The 25,052-nt window shown below is 45.9% G+C and overlaps 1 protein-coding gene across 8 annotated transcripts in view; it reads right to left on the reverse strand.

Annotated features, from left to right (window-relative positions):
* The window catches only part of rgs3a (regulator of G protein signaling 3a), a 453,555-nt gene that overhangs the window by 50,824 nt on the left and 377,679 nt on the right, over positions 1 to 25,052 (reverse strand). For all 8 annotated transcript variants that reach the window (XM_059994026.1, XM_059994027.1, XM_059994028.1 and 5 more), the window contains one exon: positions 13,515 to 14,186. In XM_059994026.1, the coding sequence (XP_059850009.1) occupies positions 13,515 to 14,186 (672 nt within the window). The remainder of the gene's footprint in view (positions 1 to 13,514; positions 14,187 to 25,052) is intronic.

Genomic DNA, 25,052 nt, shown 5'->3' on the forward strand with positions numbered 1-25,052 from the left:
CTGCTGGCACAAGAAAACTATTTTCATGACATATGTGAGGGATGGTAAACACGATTCTGATATCAAGTCAAGTCACTTTTTATTGTCATTTCGACCATAACTGCTAGTACAGTACATGGTAAAAATGAGACAGTGTTTTTCAGGACCATGGTGCTACATGAAACAATACAAAAACTACACTGAACTATGTAAAACAACTCAAAAACTACACTAGACTACAGACCTACCCAGGACTGCATAAAGTGCACAAAACTGTGCAGGCATTACAATAAGTAATAAACAGGACAATAGGGCAGTAAGGTGTCAGTTTAGACTCTGGGTATTGAGGAATCTGATAGCTTGGGGGAAGAAATTGTTACATAGTCTGGTCATGAGAGCCTGAATGCTCCGGTGCCTTTTCCCAGATGGCAGGAGGGAGAAGAGTTTGTATGAGGGGTGCGTGGGGTCCTTCATAATGCTGTTTACTTTGCGGATGCAGCGTGTAGTGTAAATGTCCATGATGGCAGGAAGAGAGACCCCGATGATCTTCTCAGCTGACCTCACTATCCGCTGCAGGGTCTTGCGATCCGAGATGGTGCATTTTCCGAACCAGGCAGTGATGCAGCTGCTCAGGATGCTCTCAATACAACCCCTGTAGAATGTGGTGAGGATGGAGGGTGGGAGATGGACTTTCCTCAGCCTTCGCAGAAAGTGGAGATGCTGCTGGGCTTTCTTTGCTATGGAGCTGGTCTGATATGGGTCTCTATTGGAGACTGAGAGTGCAAAGAGGGCAGGGGAAGGGAGTCACGTACAAGAGAAAATCTGCAGATGCTGGAAACACACACAAAATGCTGGAGGAACTCAATAGGCCAGGCAGCATCTAAGGAAAAGAGGAGTGGGTAGCTCCTAGCATATCCTTGTTTGTTAAAGCAAATGATACATTTCACTATAGGTTTTGGTGTACGTGATAAATTCAGACTTGATTTTATTTGCACAAATGTAAAATTCTCATGCTTGTATTTTCAGAAGAGCAGGAAGCTTTTCCCCAGCAAGAACCCTTCACTGATCAAACACCTCAGATTCAAATTCCCTTTTATGCATGAAGATCCGAACAGCAGAGGTCTCCCTGCTTTCAAACTATGCACTTCCTTCTCCTATTTCTACCTTATTAATTCACATTGTTCTGCACTCAACTCTGGTTAAACCAATGCTTGTCACTTGCTTCCAGTAGCATTTTGATCTTTGTCATGATCCCCAGTCCTACAGTCCCCTCGGTTTGGAAGTCCAAATTCTCCCACATCGTCCCAGTCTTAGAACCGTCCCAATCCAATTCCTTTCTGGAATACACGCCACCAGTCTTGAGGACAACTCCTGCCCTGCTGTTATAAGACTCTTGATCGGATCTCTTACATAATAAAGGTGAATTCATGATCTCTCGGTCTACCACATCATGGCCTTTGCTTCTCATTCAATGCACACAAAATGCTGAAGGAACTCCGCAGGTCCGGCACCATACTTGCTTGGTTTCTACAGTACGTTGCTCTAGATTTCCAGCACCTGCGGAATCCCGTGAGGTTATGCCCTGCATTTTATTGCCTCCCTACTCTGCACTTATCTCTGTAATGCTTTCCTCTGCATTCTGTCTTTCCATTGTACTGCCTCAACAGGCTTACATTTGGAATGATGTGTCTGGATGGCACATGAAACAGTTTCTCACTGTGCCTTCATTCTTGGGACAACAATTACCGGTCACGACCCTGACGTCTACATCCTCACGATCCATGTGGTAGTGACAATACTACTGCAGAACGTTCGGGGAGGCTGCTACCTTTGGCAACCACGTTGGCATCGAGGAATACATGGATTCTGTGACCAGCTGCATGGAGAAGTGTACTGAGGAAACGCATCTGGGTGAGGGTGAATCTGAGGTCTGTCCCAGGCTGAGGGATCGTGATGCTGCCTTTAGAAGCTCTCAGCAAAACAAGTACCGTGCTTTCCTGCTCCATCAGGAAGGAGAAATGGGAGCATTCTCAGAGAATTTACAGCCACCTCCGCGGCACCAGAAACGTGAGGCGCGTGTGGCAGAGAATTCAGTGACCAGGGTGCTTCACTCCCTGAGAAGTTGAATGTCCTCCACACCCAGTCTGATGTGCAGAACAAAGTGCTGGCGAGGAAGGCACCCTCTCCCCAGGAGAGCAGACACTGTCTGGCCAAAGCTGAGGTGAAGAGGACCCTGGTCAGAGTCAACCCAGCAAAGCTGAGGGACCCGGTAATATACCAGGTTGGGTTCTGAAAGTCTGTGCAGCCCATCTGATGGAGATGCTGACGGATATATTTAACCTCTCTCTAGAACAATCCACTGCCCCCTTGGTTTTCAAGGTGGCAACCATCATTCTCGTGCCAAAGATGGTGACAGTAACCTGCCTAAATGACTGTTGTCCGGTGCCATTAACATCAACCATTATGTAATGCATTGAGCAGCTGGTCATTGAGCACGTTAAAGCGTTTCTCCTGGCTACATTGGAGCTTTTCCAGTTCCCTTATCGCTCAAATTGATCCACTGACGATGCAATAGCCTCTGCCCTCCAGTCTGTCCTGTCCCACCTGGAAATGGAAAACAGGGCCTCGTACGCCAGACTGCTGTCTGTAGATTTCACTTCAATGTTCAACGCCATCATATTTCCAAAAACGTGTGGGGAAATGTCCTTGCTGGGTCTCAACATCTCCCTCTGCAATTGGATTCTGGACTTGTTAGTAGTAAGGCCACAGTCAGTCCACATGAGCAGCAATGTCTCTAGTCCCATCGCACCGAGCACTGGCGCTCCCCAAGGCCGTGTGCTCATCCCACTGCTGATGCATGACAGCGTTGCTCAAACAATGGCATCAAGTTTGCAATGACGCAACAGTGGTTGGCCTTCTCAAGAACGACGACGAGACAAGAGTGTAGAGAGGAAGTGGAGCGGCTGCTGGATTGGTGTGAGAAGAACAACCTAAGCCTGAACATGGAGAAGATGAAGGAAATCATTGTGGACTTCAGGAAGGTGCAGATAACCATCTCCCTCTGCGAATACGTGGCTCCTCCACAGAGAGAGTTAAATGCACCAAGTTCCTGGGAGTTCACATCATGGATGACCTCACCTGGTCCCTTAATATCACCTCCCGGAACAAGAAGGCTCAGCAGTGCCTCCACTTCCTAAGGTGACTGAGGCAAGCAAGGCTCCCATCCCCCACCTTCACTGCGTGTTGGTGGAGCACGCTGACAAGTTGCAACTCCACTGGGTATGAGAGCAGTCGAACATCGGTACAGAAATCCCTACAAAGGACCGTGAGAACAGCTGAGAGGATCTTAGGGATCTCCCTACCACCCATCAGGGACATTTATCAGGAGCGCTGCGCTCGCAGGGCCCTTAGCATTGTTAAAGATCCCACCCACCCATCCAGCATCCTCTTTGACTTTCGACCATACGGTTGGAGAATATGATGCATGAAAACAAGAACGGTCAGGATGAGAAACAGTTCCTTTCCCCACCCGTTAGGCTTCTGAACTCCTGGTCACATCGTATTCGAAGTGCCATTGGTTAACCTGTTCCATACCTCACAACACTTAATATCAATACACTTAATTTTGTTACTTATGTGAGATTCATCTGTAGATGAATCCTTTCCTTCATAAGTTATCTGGGTTTCAGCACCTAAGTTACAGAGAAAGGTTGAACCAGTTAGTTCTTTATTCTTTGGAGCATAGGAGGTTGAGGGGGGAACTTGATAGAGGTATTTAAAATTATGAGGGGGATAGATAGAGTTGACGTGGATAGGCTTTTTCCATTGAGAGTAGGGGAGATTCAAACAAGAGGGCATGAGTTGAGAATTAAGGGGCGAGAGTTTAGGGGTAACAAGAGGGGGAGCTTCTTTACTCAGAGAGTGGTAGCTGTGTGGAACAAGCTTCCAGTAGAAGTGGTGGAGGCAGGTTCGATATTGTCATTTAAAGTAAAATTGGATAGGCATATGGACAGGAAAGGAATGGAGGGTTATGGGTTGAGTGCGGGTAGGTGGGACTAGGTGAGAGTAAGCATTCGGCACGGACTAGAAGGGCCAAGATGTCCTGTTTCTGTGCTGTAATTGTTAAATGGTTATATGTATGGTTATAAGTTATGGTGTGTTATGTGCTTTACACCCTGGTTCGGAGAAATGTTGTCTTGAGTTTCTCTGTATCTGCTTCCATTACCACCCCAGGCACCCACCACCTTCTGTAAACACTGGCCTCTCACATCTTCATTGAACCTACCCCATCTCACCTTAAGTGCGTGTCCTCTGGTATTCGACATTTCAACCCTGGGAAAAAATTACTGTCTGTGCCTCTCGTAATCTTCGAAGCTTCAATCAGGATTCCACAGCCTCAGCTTCCAGAGAAAACAAGCCAAGTTTGTCCAACTTCTCATAATAGCCTATGCTCTCTAATCCAGACAGCATCCTGGGGAACCTATTCTGCAGCCTCTCCAAAGCCTTGACATCCTCCTATAGTGTGGCAAACAGGCCTGATGCAATATAAAGAGGTGGCCTGACCAGAGTTTTATACAGCTGCACGCTGATCACTCCTGGCCCAACCAACTACTCTCTTTCCTGGGTGGTTGAGATTTGGGGGCAAGACTCATGGTCTGAACTGAAAGACTGAGGGGAGGGGTTGAAGCAAGATCCTGCAGGAGATGGGTGGAGCCAGGGGTGAGGGGGTGATGGCAGATGGAGGAGGGAAGAATGGGAAAAGTGACAGGCTGGGAGGTGATGGGTGTGTCTAGGTGAGGAGAGGCTGGGAGGTGATGGGTGGATCTAGGTGAGGGGAGGCTGGGAGGTGATGGGTGGGTCTAGGTGAGGAGAGGCTGGGAGGTGATGGGTGGATCTAGGTGAGGAGAGGCTGGGAGGTGATGGGTGGATCTAGGTGAGGAGAGGCTGGGAAGTGATGGGTGGGTCTAGGTGAGGAGAGGCTGGGAGGTGATGGGTGGATCTAGGTGAGGAGAGGCTGGGAGGTGATGGGTGGATCTAGGTGAGGAGAGGCTGGGAGGTGATGGGTGGATCTAGGTGAGGAGAGGCTGGGAGGTGATGGGTGGATCTAGGTGAGGAGGGGGATGATGGAGAGTGACAGACACTGGGAGGTGATGGGTGGATCTAGGTGAGGAGAGGCTGGGAGGTGATGGGTGGATCTAGGTGAGGAGAGGCTGGGAGGTGATGGGTGGATCTAGGTGAGGAGAGGCTGGGAGGAGATGGGTGGATCTAGGTGAGGAGAGGCTGGGAGGTGATGGGTGGATCTAGGTGAGGAGAGGCTGGGAAGTGATAGGTGGATCTAGGTGAGGAGGGGGATGATGGAGAGTGACAGACACTGGGAGGTGATGGGTGGATCTAGGTGAGGAGAGGCTGGGAGGTGATGGGTGGATCTAGGTGAGGAGAGGCTGGGAGGTGATGGGTGGATCTAGGTGAGGAGAGGCTGGGAGGTGATGGGTGGATCTAGGTGAGGAGAGGCTGGGAGGTGATGGGTGGATCTAGGTGAGGAGAGGCTGGGAGGTGATGGGTGGATCTAGAGGAGAGACTGGGAGTTGATAGGTGGATCTAGGTGAGGAGGGGGATGATGGAGAGTGACAGACTGGGAGGTGATGGGTGGGTCTAGGTGAGGAGAGGCTGGGAAGTGATGGGTGGGTCATGAGGAGAGGCTGGGAGGTGATGGGTGGATCTAGAGGAGAGACTGGGAGTTGATAGGTGGATCTAGGTGAGGAGGGGGATGATGGAGAGTGACAGACTGGGAGGTGATGGGTGGATCTAGGTGAGGAGAGGCTGGGAGGTGGGTGGATCTAGGTGAGGGGAGGCTGGGAGGTGATGGGTGGATCTAGGTGAGGAGACACTGGGAGGTGATGGGTGGATCTAGGTGAGGAGAGGCTGGGAGGTGATGGGTGGATCTAGGTGAGGAGAGGCTGGGAGGAGATGGGTGGATCTAGAGGAGAGACTGGGAGTTGATAGGTGGATCTAGGTGAGGAGACACTGGGAGGTGATGGGTGGATCTAGGTGAGGAGAGGCTGGGAGGTGATGGGTGGATCTAGAGGAGAGACTGGGAGGTGATGGGTGGATCTAGGTGAGGAGACACTGGGAGGTGATGGGTGGATCTAGGTGAGGAGAGGCTGGGAGGTGATGGGTGGATCTAGGTGAGGAGAGGCTGGGAGGTGATGGGTGGATCTAGGTGAGGAGAGGCTGGGAGGAGATGGGTGGATCTAGAGGAGAGACTGGGAGTTGATAGGTGGATCTAGGTGAGGAGGGGGATGATGGAGAGTGACATTCACTGGGTGTTGGGTGTGTCTAGGTGAGGAGAGGTTGGGAGGTGATGGGTGTGTCTAGGTGAGGAGAGGCTGGGAGGTGATGGGTGTGTCTAGGTGAGGAGAGGCTGGGAGGTGATGGGTGGATCTAGGTGAGGAGAGGGATGATGGAGAGTGACAGACACTGGGAGGTGATGGGTGGGTCTAGGTGAGGAGAGGCTGGGAGGTGATGGGTGGATCTAGGTGAGGAGAGGGATGATGGAGAGTGACAGACACTGGGAGGTGATGGGTGGGTCTAGGTGAGGAGAGGCTGGGAGGTGATAGGTGGATCTAGGTGAGGAGGGGGATGATGAAGAGTGACAGACACTGGGAAGTGATAGGTGGATCTAGGTGAGGAGGGGGATGATGGAGAGTGACAGACTGGGAGGTGATGGGTGGATCTAGGTGAGGAGGGGGATGATGGAGAGTGACAGACACTGGGAGGTGATAGGTGGATCTAGGTGAGGAGGGGGATGATGAGGAGTGACAGACACTGGGATGTGATAGGTGGATCTAGGTGAGGAGGGGGATGATGGAGAGTGACAGACTGGGAGGTGATGGGTGGATCTAGGTGAGGGGAGGCTGGGAGGTGATTGGTGGGTCTAGGTGAGGAGAGGCTGGGAGGTGATGGGTGGATCTAGGTGAGGGGAGGCTGGGAAGTGATGGGTGGGTCTAGGTGAGGAGAGGCTGGGAGGTGATGGGTGGATCTAGGTGAGGAGAGGCTGGGAGGAGATGGGTGGATCTAGGTGAGGAGAGGCTGGGAGGAGATGGGTGGATCTAGAGGAGAGACTGGGAGTTGATAGGTGGATCTAGGTGAGGAGGGGGATGATGGAGAGTGACAGACTGGGAGGTGATGGGTGGATCTAGGTGAGGAGAGGCTGGGAGGTGATGGGTGGATCTAGGTGAGGAGAGGCTGGGAGGAGATGGGTGGATCTAGAGGAGAGACGGAGTTGATAGGTGGATCTAGGTGAGGAGGGGGATGATGGAGAGTGACAGACACTGGGAGGTGATAGGTGGATCTAGGTGAGGAGGGGGATGATGGAGAGTGACATTTACTGGGAGGTGATGGGTGTGTCTAGGTGAGGAGAGGCTGGGAGGTGATGGGTGGGTCTAGGTGAGGAGGGGGATGATGAAGAGTGACAGACACTGGGAAGTGATAGGTGGATCTAGGTGAGGAGGGGGATGATGAAGAGTGACAGACTGGGAGGTGATGGGTGGGTCTAGGTGAGGAGAGGCTGGGAAGTGATAGGTGGATCTAGGTGAGGAGGGGGATGATGAAGAGTGACAGACACTGGGAAGTGATGGGTGGATCTAGGTGAGGAGAGGCTGGGAAGTGATAGGTGGATCTAGGTGAGGAGGGGGATGATGGAGAGTGACAGACACTGGGAGGTAATGGGTGGATCTAGGTGAGGAGAGGCTGGGAGGTGATGGGTGGATCTAGGTGAGGAGAGGCTGGGAAGTGATAGGTGGATCTAGGTGAGGAGGGGGATGATGAAGAGTGACAGACTGGGAGGTGATGGGTGGATCTAGGTGAGGAGAGGCTGGGAAGTGATAGGTGGATCTAGGTGAGGAGGGGGATGATGAAGAGTGACAGACACTGGGAGGTGATGGGTGGATCTAGGTGAGGAGGGGGATGATGGAGAGTGACAGACACTGGGAGGTGATAGAGGGCTGCAGATGATGGAATCTGATTGGAGAGGAAAGTGGAGGGTTCGACCCAAATAATGAGGTGAGGAGGACAGACAGGAAGAGTAGGGGGAGGGTGTGGAGGAAGCCCGGCATGAGGTCTGTGGGCGATGGGCAGCTGCAGTGAGTGGGGGAGGAGAAAGACAGAGTAATAGAGAACTGTGGAAGGTGACGACAAGGAACCAACTGTTATCCAATCTTTCCACACTTCCAACCAGGTGTGTGCACATTCAGACTTAAACACAGGTTGAACTCTCCAATCGTGAGAGCAGTTTTCTATGGACACACTGCCACTAAATCATTCATGACCAAAATTGCTGAAATTTTAAATAAAAAAAATAGGCTTCCAATGTCCCAAACCAAAGGGGCCTATTGTTCTTATACAACGTGTCGGAGCCTTAGGTCTCACAGCACCCCGTTCAGAAACAGTTATTAATCCACAGTCATCAGGGAGGAGGTACAGGAGTCTGAAGACACACACTCAATGTTTCAGGAACAGCTTCTTCCCCTCCGCCATCAGATTTCAGAATGGACAATGAACCCTCAACACTATCTCACTACTTTTTCTTTATTTGCTCTCTTTGCACTACTGATTTAATCTAATTTGTATATATATTTCTTATTGTAATTTACAGTATTTTTATGATTATGTTTTGCACTGTACTGCTGCCAGTGATGTTGAAGCTGATTCTGATCTCTGCATGTCACTGACAGCATGCACACATCAGCCCCTCAAACTCCCTTTGACTATTGGCCGAGACTGTGCAGTATAACTCCAACGTGATCACCTTCTTTGTTTCTGTCTGAAAATGATCATCCCCTTCCACAGTTCTACCCACGTGGCGTTGCTGCACACCCACAAAAAGCACAGGATAATTCGAATCATCTCTGACAGTGACGTCAGCGGAGGTGGAGTTTGAAACTAAAGACTAAAGTTGAAGATCTGCTTTATTTGCCACGTGCACATCAAAACATGGAGAGAACAGTGTTATTTGTGTCAAATCAAATCAGCAAAGATTGAGCCGGGCAGCCCGCAAGTGTCAACCTATTAAGAAGCATGTTTCACACTGTATCTATGGGCCTCACTGCTCAGTGTGGTAGCCCACCCCTGTAAGATGCAATTCATCAATTCTGAGCAAGTTCCTGTAACCTGGGATGTCAACTCTCGGGACTGTTCTTTTTCAGCGATAGTGCAACCTCCTTCCTTTGTTATCGAGAAAGTTATTAAGGCGAGGCAGTGGATGTTGTCTACATGGACTTTAGCAAGGCGTTTGTCAAGGTCCCACATGGAAGGCTAGTCAAGAATGTTCAGTCACTCAGCATTGAAGATAAGCTAGTAAATTTGATTAGACCTTGCTTGGGGGGGGGGGGGGGGAAAGGCCTGAGAGTGGTAGTAGGTGTTTGCCTCTGACTGAAGGCCAGTGACTAGTGGAGTGGGGCAGGGATCGGTGCTGGGTCTGTTGTTGTTTGTCATCTATATTGATGATCTGGATGATAATGTGGTTAACTATAGCAGTAAATTTGTGGATAACACCAAGTTTGGGGGTGCAATGGACAGTGAGGAAGAGTATCGTGGTTTGCAGAGGGATCTGTACCAGCTGGGAAAATGGCAGATGGAATTTAATGCGGACAGGTGAGAGGTGTTGCACTTCTGTGGGACCCACAGTGAATGGTGGGGCACTGAGGAGTGTGCTAGAGAAAAGGATCTGGGAATACAGGTACATGATTCATTGAAAGTGGCGTCACAAGTAGCTTTTGGTACATCAGCTTCCATAAATCAAAGTATTGATTACAGGATATGGGATGTTATGTTGAAATGATATAAGACATTGGTGAGGCCCAGTCTGGGGTATTGTGTGCAGTTTCTGTCACCAACCTGCAGGAAAGATGTAAACAAGGTTGCAAGCATAAAGAGAAAACTTACAAGGATGTTGCCCCATCTGGAGGACCTGAGTTATAAGGAAAGATTGAATAGGTTCGGATTTTATTCCTTAAAAGATAGAAGATTGAGAGGAGATTTGATAAAGGCATATAAAATTATGAGAGTATAAATAGGGTAAATGCAGGCAGGCTTTTTCCACTGAGATTGGGTGAGACTCCAATTAGAGGTCATGGGTTAAGGGTGAAAAGTGAAATGATTAGGGGGAACATGAGGGGAAACACTTATTCAGAGGGTGGTGAGAGTGTGGAATGAGCTGCCAGCACCAGTGGTGCATGCAAGCTCGATGTCAATGTTTATGAGAAGTTTGGAAAGGTGCATGAACGGCAGGGTTATGGAGGACTATGGTTCCAGTGCAGGTTGATGGGAGTAGGCAGCTCAAATGGTTCAGCACAGAAGAGATGGGCTGAAGGGCCCGTTTCTGTGCTGTACTTTTCTATGACTCTATGGCTCTGTCATGTATGTGTCTGGGCAGAATGTGAGTACAAGATACCAAAAGCAAACTGCTTCACCACCTGATGTGCAGGGGCTACTTCACAGGTTTGGGACAAGCTGCAGAACGTTGTAAGCTCTAACCTCCCAGGCTCCCAGGACACCTTCAAAACGGTAGATTAAGATGCAAGGTCAGACAAGGAACGTACAGTGCAGGTAGATTAAGGTGTAACGTCAGACAAGGAAGGTACAGTGCAGGTAGATTAAGGTGCAAGGTCATAGTGAGGTCCTATTCCATAGTCTTATTGAACAAAATTTAGCAATATGATTCACCTGAAATCATTTTTAACAGTTAAATTGCACCGGAAGCTTTTCAAAGTGACTGAAAAGAGGTCTCTCGGAACTTTATATCTTCACTTTGATTATTTTCCCTCCATAATGATTTTCTGATCAATGTTTCACAGATGTTCAATCCCCGGGTGTTAGCACTCTCAGTTCACCACTGGTTCCTGTTACTGGAGATAATGGAGGGGAGGCATAACTGTCCGCACTCAGTCTGTTGGACTGAATGATGGATCCACAGTTTGCTGGACTGCAGTCCGAGTTCCCTGATTTTCTCTATTATTCCATCTGTTATTTCTCATGTTCAGACATAAAACGCTGTTACATTAATATTCTAATGATGAATCTGTGAACGATGTGTATATTAATAATGTTAATATTAATAATCTACAGAATGTTAGTGTACTGTTGTTTTTAATGATTGTAAATGTCACAACAGATTTAGAAAAGTTCATTTTACTTCATTGTAAAAACTAAAGAATTCCGTAGCCACCTACAGTACTGTACAAAAATCTTAGGCATGTACTTGTGTATATAACAAGGGTGCCCAAGACCTTTGCTCAGAGCCATAGAAATTTTATAAAGTGAACAGTACTGCTGCCACAAAAAATAACAAATTTCATGGCATTTGTGAGTGATGATAAACCTGATTCTGATATGGGTCTCTGTTGTGGACTGAGAGTGGGAAGGGGGCAGGGAGAGGGGAATCATGGTTGGGAAAAGGGGAAGGGAGGGGGGATGGAGCAGGAAGCATCAGAGAGACATTCTGTAATGATCAATAAACCAAGTGCTTGGAATCAAGTGACCTTGCCTGGTGTCTCAGCACAGGGTGTGTCAGCACTTGAGCCACACTCCACCCATAAGACTACAAAACCATAACAGACTGGAGCAGAATCAGTCCACTTGGCCCATCGAGTCTGCTCTGCCATTTCATTATGTCAGGTCCGTTTTTCCCGTCAGCCTCAATCTTCTGCCTTCTCTCTGTATCCCTTCATGCCCTGACCATTCAAAAATCCATCAGCCTCTGCCTTAAATATACATAAAGACTTGGCCTCCACAGCCGCCTGTGGCAAAGAATTTCACAGATTCACCACTCTCTGGCTAAAGAAATTCCTCCTCATCTCCATTTAAAAGGACGCTCCTCTATTCTGAAAATGTGCTCTCTAGTCTTAGACATTCCCACCATAGGAAATATTCTCTCCAAGGCCTTTCATCATTCAATAGTCTTCAATGACATTACTCCTCATTCTTCTGAGTTCTAGTGAATACAGGCCCAGAACCATCAAAGCTGTTTAATCCTGGAATCATTTTCATGAACCTCCTTTGAACCATCTCCAAATTCAACACATCTTTTCTAAGATAAGAGACACAAAACTGCTCACAATACTCCAATAACAAAGAAGAGAAAATCTGCAGATGCTGGAAATTCAAGCAACAGACACAAAATGCTGGAGGAACTCAGTAGGCCAGGCAGCGTCTCTGGAAAAGAGTAAACAGTTGATGTTTTGGGCCCAGACCATTCATCAGAACTGGAGAAGAAAAGATGGGGAGTCAAACGGGGTCACTGCCGTGCTAAACAACTAGGGTGGTCAATGCTTAAAAATCGCCTCCTCCTGGTACAAAGGTGAGAGAACATACAGAGAAAAGTGGGGAAGTGGTCTCCAGTTTGTGTGATTAACTCCAGCCCATGTGAGCGACTGTTGTGGATGTCCCATTACACCGAAAGGTGCAGGTTGATCAGCTTGGGAGAAGTCTACCTTACAAGAGGGTGCATGATCATCGTCAAAGAACAACACATTGAGCTTGCTACTGCATCACTCAAATACAGAAGAGCCTGGAATTCACATTTTGCCAAATGCGGAAGGATTGCTGCTGTTTAATGAGTTTCAAATGTATGATGCATAGTGAAATATTAGCACACATTAGTAAGTGTGAAAGAGGTCAATTGATGTCATGATCAGGAGAACACCAGATACGACTTACATCTGTTTGATTTTGCATGTAATAAAGAGAAAAACAAAGAGGATAAGCTTTAATATAAGATTATTAGCCTGGATTCTGTCATGATAGGGCATGCAAATCAATCCAGTCTCTTGACTATCAAGTTGAACTAATGTCCTTAGTTATTTACATATTTCACAAGGCACAGAATCCAATTTATCTGGATTTAAAAGTTGTATGTTAATAGCAGGATAAACGACATATCCGCAATATTCAAAGAGGGCAGCGTGCAGATCTGAGTCAGCTCTGAAAACGGGTGTGCCAGATGTGCAGTGTGAGCTACCTGTGTCTTGAAATGGCAGCTACTGTCCGCTCTGCTCCACTGAGCACCCAGGTACTTAGCTACAACCTGTAAGCAACCTTTCTGATTGTAGTGACCCTCTCAAATTCCGCACTGACTTTCTGGCAGCTATATACCTGATCTAAATAATAGTAACTGAAATCACATTTTGTTAGTGAGAATATTTTTAGAGAGTCATACAACACATAAACAGGCCCTGTGGTCCAGCTGGTCCTTGCCTACCAAGATGCTCATCCAAGCTAATCCTATCTACCGGTATTTGGCCGATGACATTTTAACTCTTTCCTAGAAATGTACCTGCCCAATTGTCTTTTAGGAGTTGTTTTTCTACCTGCCTCATCCAGGTATGGGTCAATAGGACTAGATGGGATGAAGGGCTCCTTTCTGTGCTATCCTGCTCGATGAGTCTATGCCTCCATTCACATTTCAAGCAAGTTTTGTGACAATTTCTACCACCCAAAACAATGCAAGCAAAGCCGATAGAATGAAGCGGAGTACTCACTTTACGCCCAGAGAAGATGAGACATAATTGGTACATGGAGCCACCGTTCTTCACATTGGCAATCTCCTTCTTGAGGGTTGTTGGTGAGGGCGGAGCCCAGTTGACGTTAGCTTTCTGCCCATCGCACCCCACGCAGTTGAGCGCATTGTCAGATTTAAAGCACTGAGCTTTTGGCTCCTGCTTCAGACTTCCTTCACTGTGGGTCCTCCGACGCAGCGAGTTCTGAATAGAGAGAGTACAATGCTTCTCACACTCGGAAGTTTCAATCATACTGCGCCGTTTAGTTTCGTGACTGTCCAAGTAACAGTCATCACTGTCTTCTTCAGCTTCATCATCATCATCCTCCTCCTCTTCCTCTTCCTCCTCTTCCTCATCTTCATCCCCATCGAGAAGTAAAATGGGAAGATCTTCAGTGCTCTGGGTGAATGTCCTGTCCAGTCTGAGCTCTGGTATAGTGAATGGCAGCCGAGGTTTCTGTGACTCTGAGGTATCCTGCTTCTCAATACTTTCCTTCATTTCCTCTCTGGCTTCACTCTCTCCTTCTGCAGCCTTTTCTTTCTCTGGGAGCTTCTCGCTTTCAGCCTTTTCCTCACTGGTTGGCTGCGGCTCGCTGGGAGTAACCTTCACCTCAGGTAACATCTCGGATTTCTCGTCTGATTTGGGGTCAAGGATCTATTGAGGTGAAAATGAAGAGTGAAACATGTTAGATGAGCTGTTCATAATGTAATGGTTAATGCATATTAACCCTAATTTATTTACTGTGGACATATGCGAACAATTGGTTCATCATTCAGGGATCTTATGAGATGACAACAAACAAAATCATTAAATTTCTATAAATCTGATAGCTTCAAAAATGAATCCTTATTCATGCCAGGTTCAGATACAGTTATTACCACTCAACTATTAAGTTATAACTTCACTCACCCAAACACTGAACTGATTCCACAACCTATGGATTCTAAATCTCCACATTATTTATTTATTTCCCAAACATGAGAAAATCTGCAGATGCTGGAAATCCACTAGTCCTGACGAAAGGCTTCAGACCAGAATGTTAGACCATAAGACACATAAGATATAGGCGAGAAATAGGCCATTCAGCCCATCAAATCTGCTCCAGCATCACAGCTGAGCCCAAATCCCACTCAACCCCATACACCTGCCTTCTTGCCATATCCTTTGATGCCCTGACCGATCAGGAAACTATCAATTTCTGCTATAAATATACCCATGGATTTGGCCTCCACTGCAGTCTGTGGCAAAGCATGCCACAGATTCACTACTCTCTGGCTAAAACAAAATCCTCTTTACCTCTGTTCTAAAAGGTTGCCCCTCAATTCTGAGGCTGTGCCCTCCAGTTCTGGGTACCCCCACCATAGAAAACATCCTCTTTACATCCACCCTATTTGGTCCTTTCAACATTCGGTAGCTTTCAATGAGATCTCCCCCACATTCTTCCAAATTCCAGTGAATACAGGCCCAAAGCTGCCAAACACTTCTCATACATTAACCCCTTCATTCCCAAATCATCTGTGATTCTCATCTGGACTCCCTCCAATGACAACACATCCCTTCTGAGATATGGGGTCCAAAACTGTTGACAATACTCCACTGCAGTCTGATTAGTGTCTTATAAAGGTTCTGCATTATATCTTTATTTTTACATTCTATTCCCTTTGAAATGAATGCCAACATTGCATTTGCCTTCCTCACCACAGACTCAACCTGTAAATTGACCTTCTAGGAGTCTTAAGTGAGGACTCCTAAGTCGTTTTGCACCTCTGATGCTTGGATTTTCTTCCCATTTAGGTAATAGTCTGAACTATTGTTCCTTTTACCAAAATGCATTATCAAACATTTCCCGACACTGTATTCCATCTGACACTTTGTTTTGCCCATTCTTCCAATTTGTCTAAGTCCTGCTGCAATCACATTGCTTCCTCAGCACTACCTACCCCTCCACCTATCTTTGTATCATCTGCAAACTTTGCCACAAAGCCACCAATTCCATTATCTAAAAAACTGACAAACAATGTGAAAAGCTGCGGTCCCAATACTGTTCCCTGAGGAACACCACTAGTCACTGGTAGCCAACCAGAAAAGGCCCCTTTTATTCCCACTCGCTGCCTCCTGCCTGTCAGCCATTCCTCTATCCATGCCAGTATCTTCCCTGTAACGCCACAGGACTCTATCTTGTTCAGCAGCCTCATGTGTGGCACCTTATCAAAGGCCTTCTGAAAATCCAAGTAAATGACATCCACAGCCTCTCCTTTATCCACCCTGCTTGTTACTTCCTTGAAGGATTCTACAGATTTGTCAGGCAAGATTGCCCTTTACAGAAACCATGTTGACTTTGACTTATTTTGTCATTAGTCTCCAAGTGCCCTGAAACCTCATCCTTAAAAATAGACTCCAACACTTTCCCAACCACTGAGGTTAGGCTAACTGGACTATAATTTCCTTTCTTTTGTCTTCCTCCCTTCTTAAACAGTGAGGCATTTTCACTTTTCCCGTCCTCTGGAGCCATGTCAGAATCAAGCGATTCTTGAAATATCATGACCAACCTCTTCAGCAACCTCTCTCAGGACTCTGGGATGTAGTCCATCTGGTCAGGTGACTTGTCCACCTTAAGACCTTTCAGTTTGTCTAGCACTTTTCCTTTGTAATAGCAATGGCACTCACTCCTGCTCCCTGACACTCGCGGGCCTCTGGCACACTGCTAGTGTCTTCCAGAGTGAAGACCGATGCAAAGTACTTATTAAGTTCATCTGCCATTTCTTTGTCCCCCATTACTACTTCTCCGGCATTATTTTGCAGTGGCCCAATACCCAACACCGGTCTCCTAGGCCTGAGTCGACATAGTAGTAGTAATACCAACTCTCACCTCCCTTTTACTCTTCAGATAACTGCAAAAACTTTTTCTATCCTGTTTTATATTATTGGCTAGTTTGCTCTCATATTTCATCTTTTCCCTTCTTCTGGCTTTTTAAGTTGCCTTTTGTTGAATTTTAAAAGCTTCCCAATCATCCAATTTTCCACTCGCTTTTGCTACTATATATGCCCTTTCCTTGACTTTTATGCAATCCTTCACTTCTCTTGTCAGCCACAGTTCCCTACCCCTGCCATTTAAGAACTTCTGTGGGACATATCTATCTTGTGCCTTGTGAACTATTCCCAGAAACTTCAGCCACCTCTGCTCTGCTGTCAGCCCACCAGTATCCTCCTCCAATCCCCCTGAGCAAGCTCCTCTCTCATGCCTCTGTAATTCCCTTTATTCCATGGCTATACTGATACATGTGTCTTGTGCTTCCCCCTCTCCAATTGCAATATGAATTCAATCACATTATGATCACCGTCTTCTAAAGGTTCCTTTATCTTAAACTGCCTGATAAGATCTGGGTTATTACATAACACCCAATCTAAGATGGCCTTTCCCCAACTAGGCTCAAGCACAAGCTGCTCTAAAAAAACCATCGGGTAGGCATTCAACGTTGACTGTTTATTTTCCATAGATGCTGCCTGGCCTGTTGAGTTCCTCGAGTATATGTGCGTGTCACTTACTTACTTATTTATATATCAACTATGTTGTATTTGCACAGTTTGTCTGCTTTTGCTCATTCTTGTTTGGCTTCATTGAATCTTTGTGTTCCTTTGTTCTACTGTGAATGCCCACAAGAAAATGAATCTCAGGGTTGTATACAATGACATATACATACTTCAATAATGAATTTACTTTGAACTTTAATTTTGATTTCTGGCATATTATCACTGTAGAACCCATTGAGAGACAGCATGGGATTGAAATATTTTAAATAACATGGAACACACTATAAACTCATGATGAAGGTTTGATCTGAAATACCATAATAACTCCAATAATAAATTTACTTTGAGATTTCAAACTTTAAAACTTCATTTCTTTGTTCTGTGTGCTGGTGCTGCTCCACCAGAACAAAGTTCTTTAATATCAAATCATTAATTAATTAATTCCATCATGGATGGTCTCAGGCCCAGCTGTAAAAGGAGGAGGGTTGAGTGTGGGGCTTGCAACCCCATCCCGTAAAAACCCAGAGCTACCGAATTGGCGAAAGAAGCTCCAAAGACCCCGTCCCTGAGAGAGGAAGGAAATGCCAGAAAGATAGGCGTCAGCTGGGAAAATTTGAAAGACTGGCCCACGACAGAAGACTCTGACGCGCTGCTGTTGGCAGCCAGTGCCCCAGTAGGGTGACGGGCTTAAGAAGAGAAAAGAATTAATTAATTGTTTAAGTCAAATTACTTCAGATCTGAAAAGCTAAAAACAAATGTACAATTTCACTGTTGCCTGCACAAGGATTTCTGAAATAAAGAACCAGGCACTGTGTAGCTCACACCATCCACAAATGAGGAAGGGCAATTATAACTTAAATTCAGGCTGGTGACATTAAGTTGTTGGGACCGTCGCGCGATGCGATCAGAACCCCACTCTGTTAGATACTTTATTCCCAATGAGGTCATCCAAAGAGAAAGTGGGTCATTTGTTGGGTGAACAGAGATTCCGTATTTGCCATCAAACTGCATCACTGTTATATTGGTTTTCACTAGAAAATTGTTGTTGAGTTACTGGCATTGAAAGTGTTAGGAAATAGACACATTCTTCACTTTATATTTATTCCCGTTTGGTGTATGACCACAGCAGCGTGTCATACACTGCCTCAAAAATCATCAGTTAATTAAAAGGAATGGCAGAAAGTAATTGGAGTACCATTCGGTGGTACTGAGCAAGCACTAACTGTGCCTGAAGCCAGGAGATGCATAAAACATAGAACACTACAGCGCAGAACAGGACCTGCGGCCCATGATGTTGTACCAACATTTTAACTTACTCTGAGATAAATCCAACCCTTCTCTCCCATATAGCCTGCTATCTTTTTTTCATCCATTTGTCCATCTAAGAGTTTCTTAAATGTCCCCAATGTATCTTGCCTCTACCACCACCCCGGGCAGGGTGTTCCACACACCAACCACTCTCTGTAAAAAAAATACCCCTGACATCCCCTTATACTTCCCTCCAATCACCTTAAAATTATGTACCCTCATATTAGCCACATCTGCCCTGGATCAATGTACACCTCCATGAAGTCACCGCTCATCCTCCTTCACTCCAAAGAGAAAAGCCCCAGCTCGCTCAACCTATCCTCATAAGACATGCTCTCAAATTAAGACAGCATCCTGGTAAATAATTAGAAGAAAGGAACCTTGTAATAATTTATAGTTTCTTACATCATTAATCCTGTTTAAAAATACTTCAGATTTTCATTAGTTTTAATACTATATTCTTAACATGGTTATTAGTTTTACTGAAATAACTTCGTGCCAAAGGTCAAAATCAATCTTGTAATTGCTCATTAAAGGAAGCAGTCAGTTGCATATCTACAAATGGGATTTTGTACTTAGGAAATTGAGTATAAAAGGAAATAATAGATCCATAGTCAGTGACCACATCACTAGCTACCTCCCATACCTAATGAGGGGGCCACTGGCTGTACGTTCATGGTCTTCTTCTGCTGTAACCCACGCACTTCAAGGCTTAACATACTGTGCATTCAGAGATGGTCTTCTGCACACCACTGTTGTAACAAGTGGTTACTTGAGTTATTGTTGTCCTCTTGTCCGCTTGAACCATTCTGGCCAGTCTTAACATTTTCTCTCACAGAACTGCTGTTCACTGGATGTTTTTTTTCTCTTGCCCCGTTCCCTGTAAACTCTAGACACTGTTTTGCATGAACATCCCAAAAGATCAGCAGTTTCTGAGAGACTCGAGCCACCCTGTCTGGCACCAACAATCATTCCATGGTCCAAGCCACTTGGGCCACATTCTTCCCCATTCCGATGTTTGGTCTGAACAACAACGGAACTTTTTGATCATGCCTGCATACTTTATGAGTTGCTGCCTCATGACTGGCTGATCAGATATCTACATTAACGAGCAGATGTACAGGTGTACCTAACAAAGTGGCCACTGAATGCAGGTTGAAGCAATTTAAATATTGGCTGCTGTGTGGGAATGCTGTTACAGGAAGATTTGTGAACTATGGGCAGAACAGAGTAAAAATAATTAGAGTAAGTGGTTATAATTATGAAGGAAGTTTAAAGGTTTTTCTCAGGAGGGGTAATGGAATTGAATGGGGTTTTCAAAATTTACTGCAAACATCACTGTCATACGGAGACATACGTGATATAATAGACACAGGAGATTCTGCAGATGCTGGAAATCCAGAACAATACACACATTGAGGATGATTCCTTCATCACACCTGCTCGTTTAGAAGTGGACGATTGTAGAAAAGGATAAAGAGGAATGGAACTGGAAGTCAAATTGCACAACCGCCTTGGAGCTTCGGTACAGTACAAAACTGAAGGACAGAGTGGTCTCCTTTCAATCAGAAGACAAAACAGAAACTCATTAAGTGAATAGTTTTAGAGTTAGGCAGGCCCAGACAGAGTGGTTCTTTCTCAGACTCTAAATTTGATTTTCAATGTATTTGGCAAACATGATGCTGCAATTTAATTACTTTGGGAATGAACAAAGTACTCAGTATCTCAAGCACAGCTTACTGTGGAGAAGAATAATGGTTCAAGAATTAAATTATTTAATTTCCTCTTTTACAGAAAAGAATGTCCTAACTTTATTAAGTACAGAATACATTAGGATAACTTTTAGAGAATAATACTCAAGTGACTAGTAACAGTTATTATTCACATTATGGTAGGCACAGGACTGGATACAAAATGTTTACAAAGAGAATTTGATCTTATTTTAATCATCCTTACTCTCAGACTGAAGGAAGGTGGCGGGGTGTTCCTTACTGGAGGTTCAAGAAATTGACACTCATGCCATTAAGTTGGAGGCTACCTGGATGGAATATGAGGGGTTGTTCCTCCAACCTGAGTCTAGCCTTATCCTGACAGTGGAGGAGACCATGGATAGATCTATCGGAATGAGAATGGGAAGTGGAATTAAAATGGGTGACATGGGAGATCCTGGTTCCTCTGGCAGACAGGGCATAAGTGCCCGGCAAAGCAATCTGCCAATCTTTGTTGGGTCTCACCGATACACAGGAGGCCACACCAGAAGCAGCGAACACAGTATATGACCACGCCACACTCACAGATGAAGTGTCGCCTGACCTGGAAGGACAGTTTGGGGTCCTGAATAGTAATGAGGGAGGAGATGTAGGGGCAGGTGTAGCCCTTGTTCCGCTTGCAAGGATAAGTGCCCAGAGGGAGATCAGTTGGGAAGGACGAATGGGCAAGAGAGTTGCGTAGGGAGCAATTCCTGCGGAAAGCGGAAGGTGTGGGGGAGGGAAAGTGGTGGAGAATTTTGTGCTGGAGGCAAAGGCTGGTAAGGTCGTAGGTGAGGACAAGAGGAACCTTATCCTTGGTAGGGTAACTGGAGGATGGGGTGAGAGTAGACACACGTGAAGTGGAAAAGATGCGGTTGAGAGCAGCATTGGTGGTGGAGGAAGGGAAGCCCCTTTCTTTGAAAAAGGAGGACATCTCCTTCATTCTGGAATGAAATGCCTCATCCTGAGAGCAGATGTGGCAGAGATGGAGGAATTGAGAGAAGGGATGGCATTTTTACAAGTTACAGGGTGGGAAGAGGTATAGTCCAGGTAGCAGTAGATAAGCTGTCTCCAGAGATTGAGACAGAGAGGTCAGGAAGGAGGAGAGAGATGCCAGAAATGGACCAGGTAAATCTGAGGCCAGTGTGGAAGTTGGAGGCAAAGTTGAATGAAGTCGACGAGCTCTGCTTGGGTGCAGGAAACAGCACCAATGCTCACAATGCCTCTGTCTTATCTGTCTGGTTTAAGATGGTGTGACCTCCACAGAGCCCTGATCTAAACAACATCAGGGCTGTCTGTGATTACCTGGAGAGACAGAAGCAAGCAAGACAGCCAAGGTCTTCAGGAGAGCTATGGCAAGTTCTCCAAGGTGCTTGGAACAACCTACCAGCTGGATTTCTTATAAAACTGCACGACAGAATTGATGCAATTTTAAAGGCAAAGGTTGGTCATACCAAATAGTGATTTGCTTTAGTTTTTTACTGCTCTCTGCTCTATATGGTAAACTTTTTGATATTTAGAAGCTTTCAATTTCATTATTTTGAAAGCATTTTTGCTTTATAGTTCTCACATGTACCTAAGGCTTGTGCACAGTCCTGTATATCTGTATTCTTGCTGAAATTTACAGTTCTTATTATTATATATTGCAATGTATGCTGCTGCATATCAACAAGTGACATATAGGATGTTATGTTGAAGTTGTATATGAACATTGGTGAGGCTTCGTTTGGGATATTGTGTGCAGTTCTGGTCACCTACCTACAAGAAAAATGTAAACAAGGTTGAAAAAGTGCAGAGAAAGTTTCCAAGGATGTCGCTGGATGTGGACTACCTGTGTTAGAAGGAAATATTGAATAGGTTAGGACTGTATTCTTTAGAACATGGAAGATTGAGAGGAGATTCGACAGAGGAATACCAAATTGTGAGGGGTATAGATAGAGTAAATGCAAGCAGGCTTTTTGCATGAAGTTGGGTGGGATGATAACCAGAGGTCATGGGTTAAGGGTGAAAGGTGAAAAGTTTAAGGGGAACATGAGGGGAAACTTCTTCACTCAGAGAGTCGTAAAAATGTGGAATGAGCTGCCAGCACAAGTGGTCCATGTGAGCTCAATGTCAATGTTTATAATAAGTTTGGATAGGTACTTGGATAGTGGAGACATGGAGGGTTATGGTCCTGGTGCAGGTCGTTGGGACTAGATAGTTTCTGTGCTGTACTTCTCCATGAATCTATATGCCAGTGATATTAAACTTGATTCTGATTCTGACTCTGAGCCTGCTGACTGACAGACAAGACAAAGAAATGTACCAATCAGAACCAAAAGGCTGAATTGCCATTGGAAGACATGTATTTGTTTCTGTATTAGATTAGATCTTCTTCATTTGTCACTCCTACATCGAAACATGTGGTGACCAACACAATCTGAATGTGTACTGGGGACAGCCCACAAGTGTTGCCTCTCTTCCGGGTCCATCACAGGTTCAAGTTTAATTGTCATAACCACACACATGCATGCAGCTAAATGAAACAATGTTCCTCTGGAGCCAAGGTCCAAAAATGCAGAACCAACTGTCCCTCACAGCACACATAATTATGACAACAGAAAAGCATACAGATATAAAGAGCTATGTATTTAAAAAATAATATAGCCCAAGTCCCCGAGTATCATGGCCTGTAGGTTGATGGTGCATGGTTGTTATCTTGGAGTCACGTTTCTGCAAGAACAGCCCGCATCAGTCCTCATACCTCGCAAGTCCAGCCGCAGATGAATGCAACCCAGCCTGTCTACCCGGGAGTAAACACTGGAGGGCAGAACTGACAGGAGAGACTAGCCTCCAACCCAGCATGGAGTCCAGTACGGAACTCCAGCGTTTCCTTCCCCAGCGGCCGCAATGTGCGACCCCCAAGGCCTGAGAGCCCAGTCCGCGCTACAACCTAGGCAACGCACCTCCCCAAACCGTAGCTCTCGCCAATGAATCAGAATCGCACCAGAGCTTCTCTCCATGTAGGCTTACCACAGTCAAGCAGTCTAAAAGACAAATAGACAATGAGCTACCCAAAAGTGAAGCAACGCTCTGCATCAGGTACCCAGAGCTGATGACACAGAAAACAACACAGAATTGATCTTGCTGCTATTGATCAACTCCTAAGCATGGAGCTTGTACCGTCAGTAGTGTTGCGGTTAGCGTAACAGTGCTGCAGCCCAGGCTCAATACACACCGCTGTCTAAAAGCAGTCTGCATGTTCTCTCCATGACCAGGTGGTTTCCCTCTGGCTGATCCAGTTTCCTCCCACATTCCAAAGATGTATGGGTCGGAGTTAATGACATGTGGGCATGCTATGTTGGTGCCAGAAGTGTGGTAACACTTGTGGGCTGCCCCCAGCACGTTCTTGGACTGTGTGGTCATTAATGCAAAAGACACATTTCACTGTATGTTTCAAAAGATGTGTGACAAATAAATACAATCTGGAGTTGTATAGTAAGGAAAAGACCATTCAGCTCATTTGTGTTCCTGGCAACCAAAGTGTATGCGAAAGCAAGTCCCATCTCCCAGCAGTTGGCCCACATCCCTCTAAACTCTTGAAAAGTCTTACAGCTATTGGTGATCATTTCTAACTTTACAAAACTATTGAGAATATCCTGCGGTGCTATGTGCTGAGTTTGGTCCCCTGGAACAGTTTTGGACCTGAGTGCTGAAGTAATTTTAATTTCCAAATTGAATCCAAACCGCCCGTAGGCTGTGAGTACGATGGTACTTAATCCCAATGCACAGTTGTCCTATATTCACAGGGTTAATCAAATGTTAAACTCTGCCTGAAACCACAAGCTAACCCAGCAGTATAAACTAATCTAGATGATTTAAATACCGACAACAAATTCTATTATTACATTTCTTCTTAAATTAGACCAACTGCATTTAGATGAAGGCCGGAGGCAGATAAACAAAAGAAGACATATATAGACAGAACTGTGCAAAAGTCTTAGGCACATGTGTATCACTCTACTTGGAGATGATCTGGGTGAGGAGGCTCAGGCCTCTGCAGAACAGCAGAGGCCTTCCACATCTGATGGTCACTATCAGCTTTGAGTTAACTTCTAGCATTGCCCTCCAACAGCCCACTGAGTTCTTGATGAATGTCCTTAGTGACTTCGTACAGTGACAGGTATTCCGGGATCCACGCGTGGGGCATTGAGTTGTATGCTTTCTGGTAGTTGATCCAGGCTGTGCTTAGGTTGGTTTGCCTGGTCTTGGAGTCTGATGCCTGATAGGAGCTTCCATATTGTTGACGGGCAGGTCATTGGCTACTACTTTGACAGTGTTGCTCCTTTGTGAGTACTGTCCTTCCTTGAGTGAGCCAGTCAGGGAGGAAGCCTGCTTCAGGCAGCTGGTTCATTTGATCTGCCAGGCGTGTATATAATGTTCTTAGAACCATAGAACCATAGAACACTACAGCACAGTAAAGCCCTTCAGCCTTCCATGTTGTGCTGACCCATATAGTCCTTAAAAAAAGTACTAAACCCACACTACCCCATAACCCTCCATTTTTCTTTCATCCATGTGCCTGTCCAAGAGGCTCTTAAATACCCCTAATGTTTTAGCCTCCACCACAATCCCTGGCAAGTCATTTCAGACACTCACAACCCTCTGCATAAAAAACTTACCCCTGATGTCTCCCCTAAACTTCCCTCCCTTAATTTTGTACATATGCCCTCTGGTGTTTGCTATTTGTGCCCTGGGAAACAGGTACTGGCTATCCATGCTATCTGTGCCTCTCATAATCTTGCAGACCTCTATCAAGTCCCCTCTCATCCTTCTACACTCCAAAGAGAAAAGTCCCAGCTCTACTAACCTTGCTTCATATGACTTGTTCTCCAAACCAGGCAACATCCTGGTAAATCTCCTCTGCACCCTCTCCATAGCTTCCACATCCAAG

The sequence above is a fragment of the Hypanus sabinus genome, chromosome 18 (assembly GCF_030144855.1).
Source record: "Hypanus sabinus isolate sHypSab1 chromosome 18, sHypSab1.hap1, whole genome shotgun sequence".
Taxonomy (NCBI): Eukaryota; Metazoa; Chordata; class Chondrichthyes; order Myliobatiformes; family Dasyatidae; genus Hypanus; species Hypanus sabinus.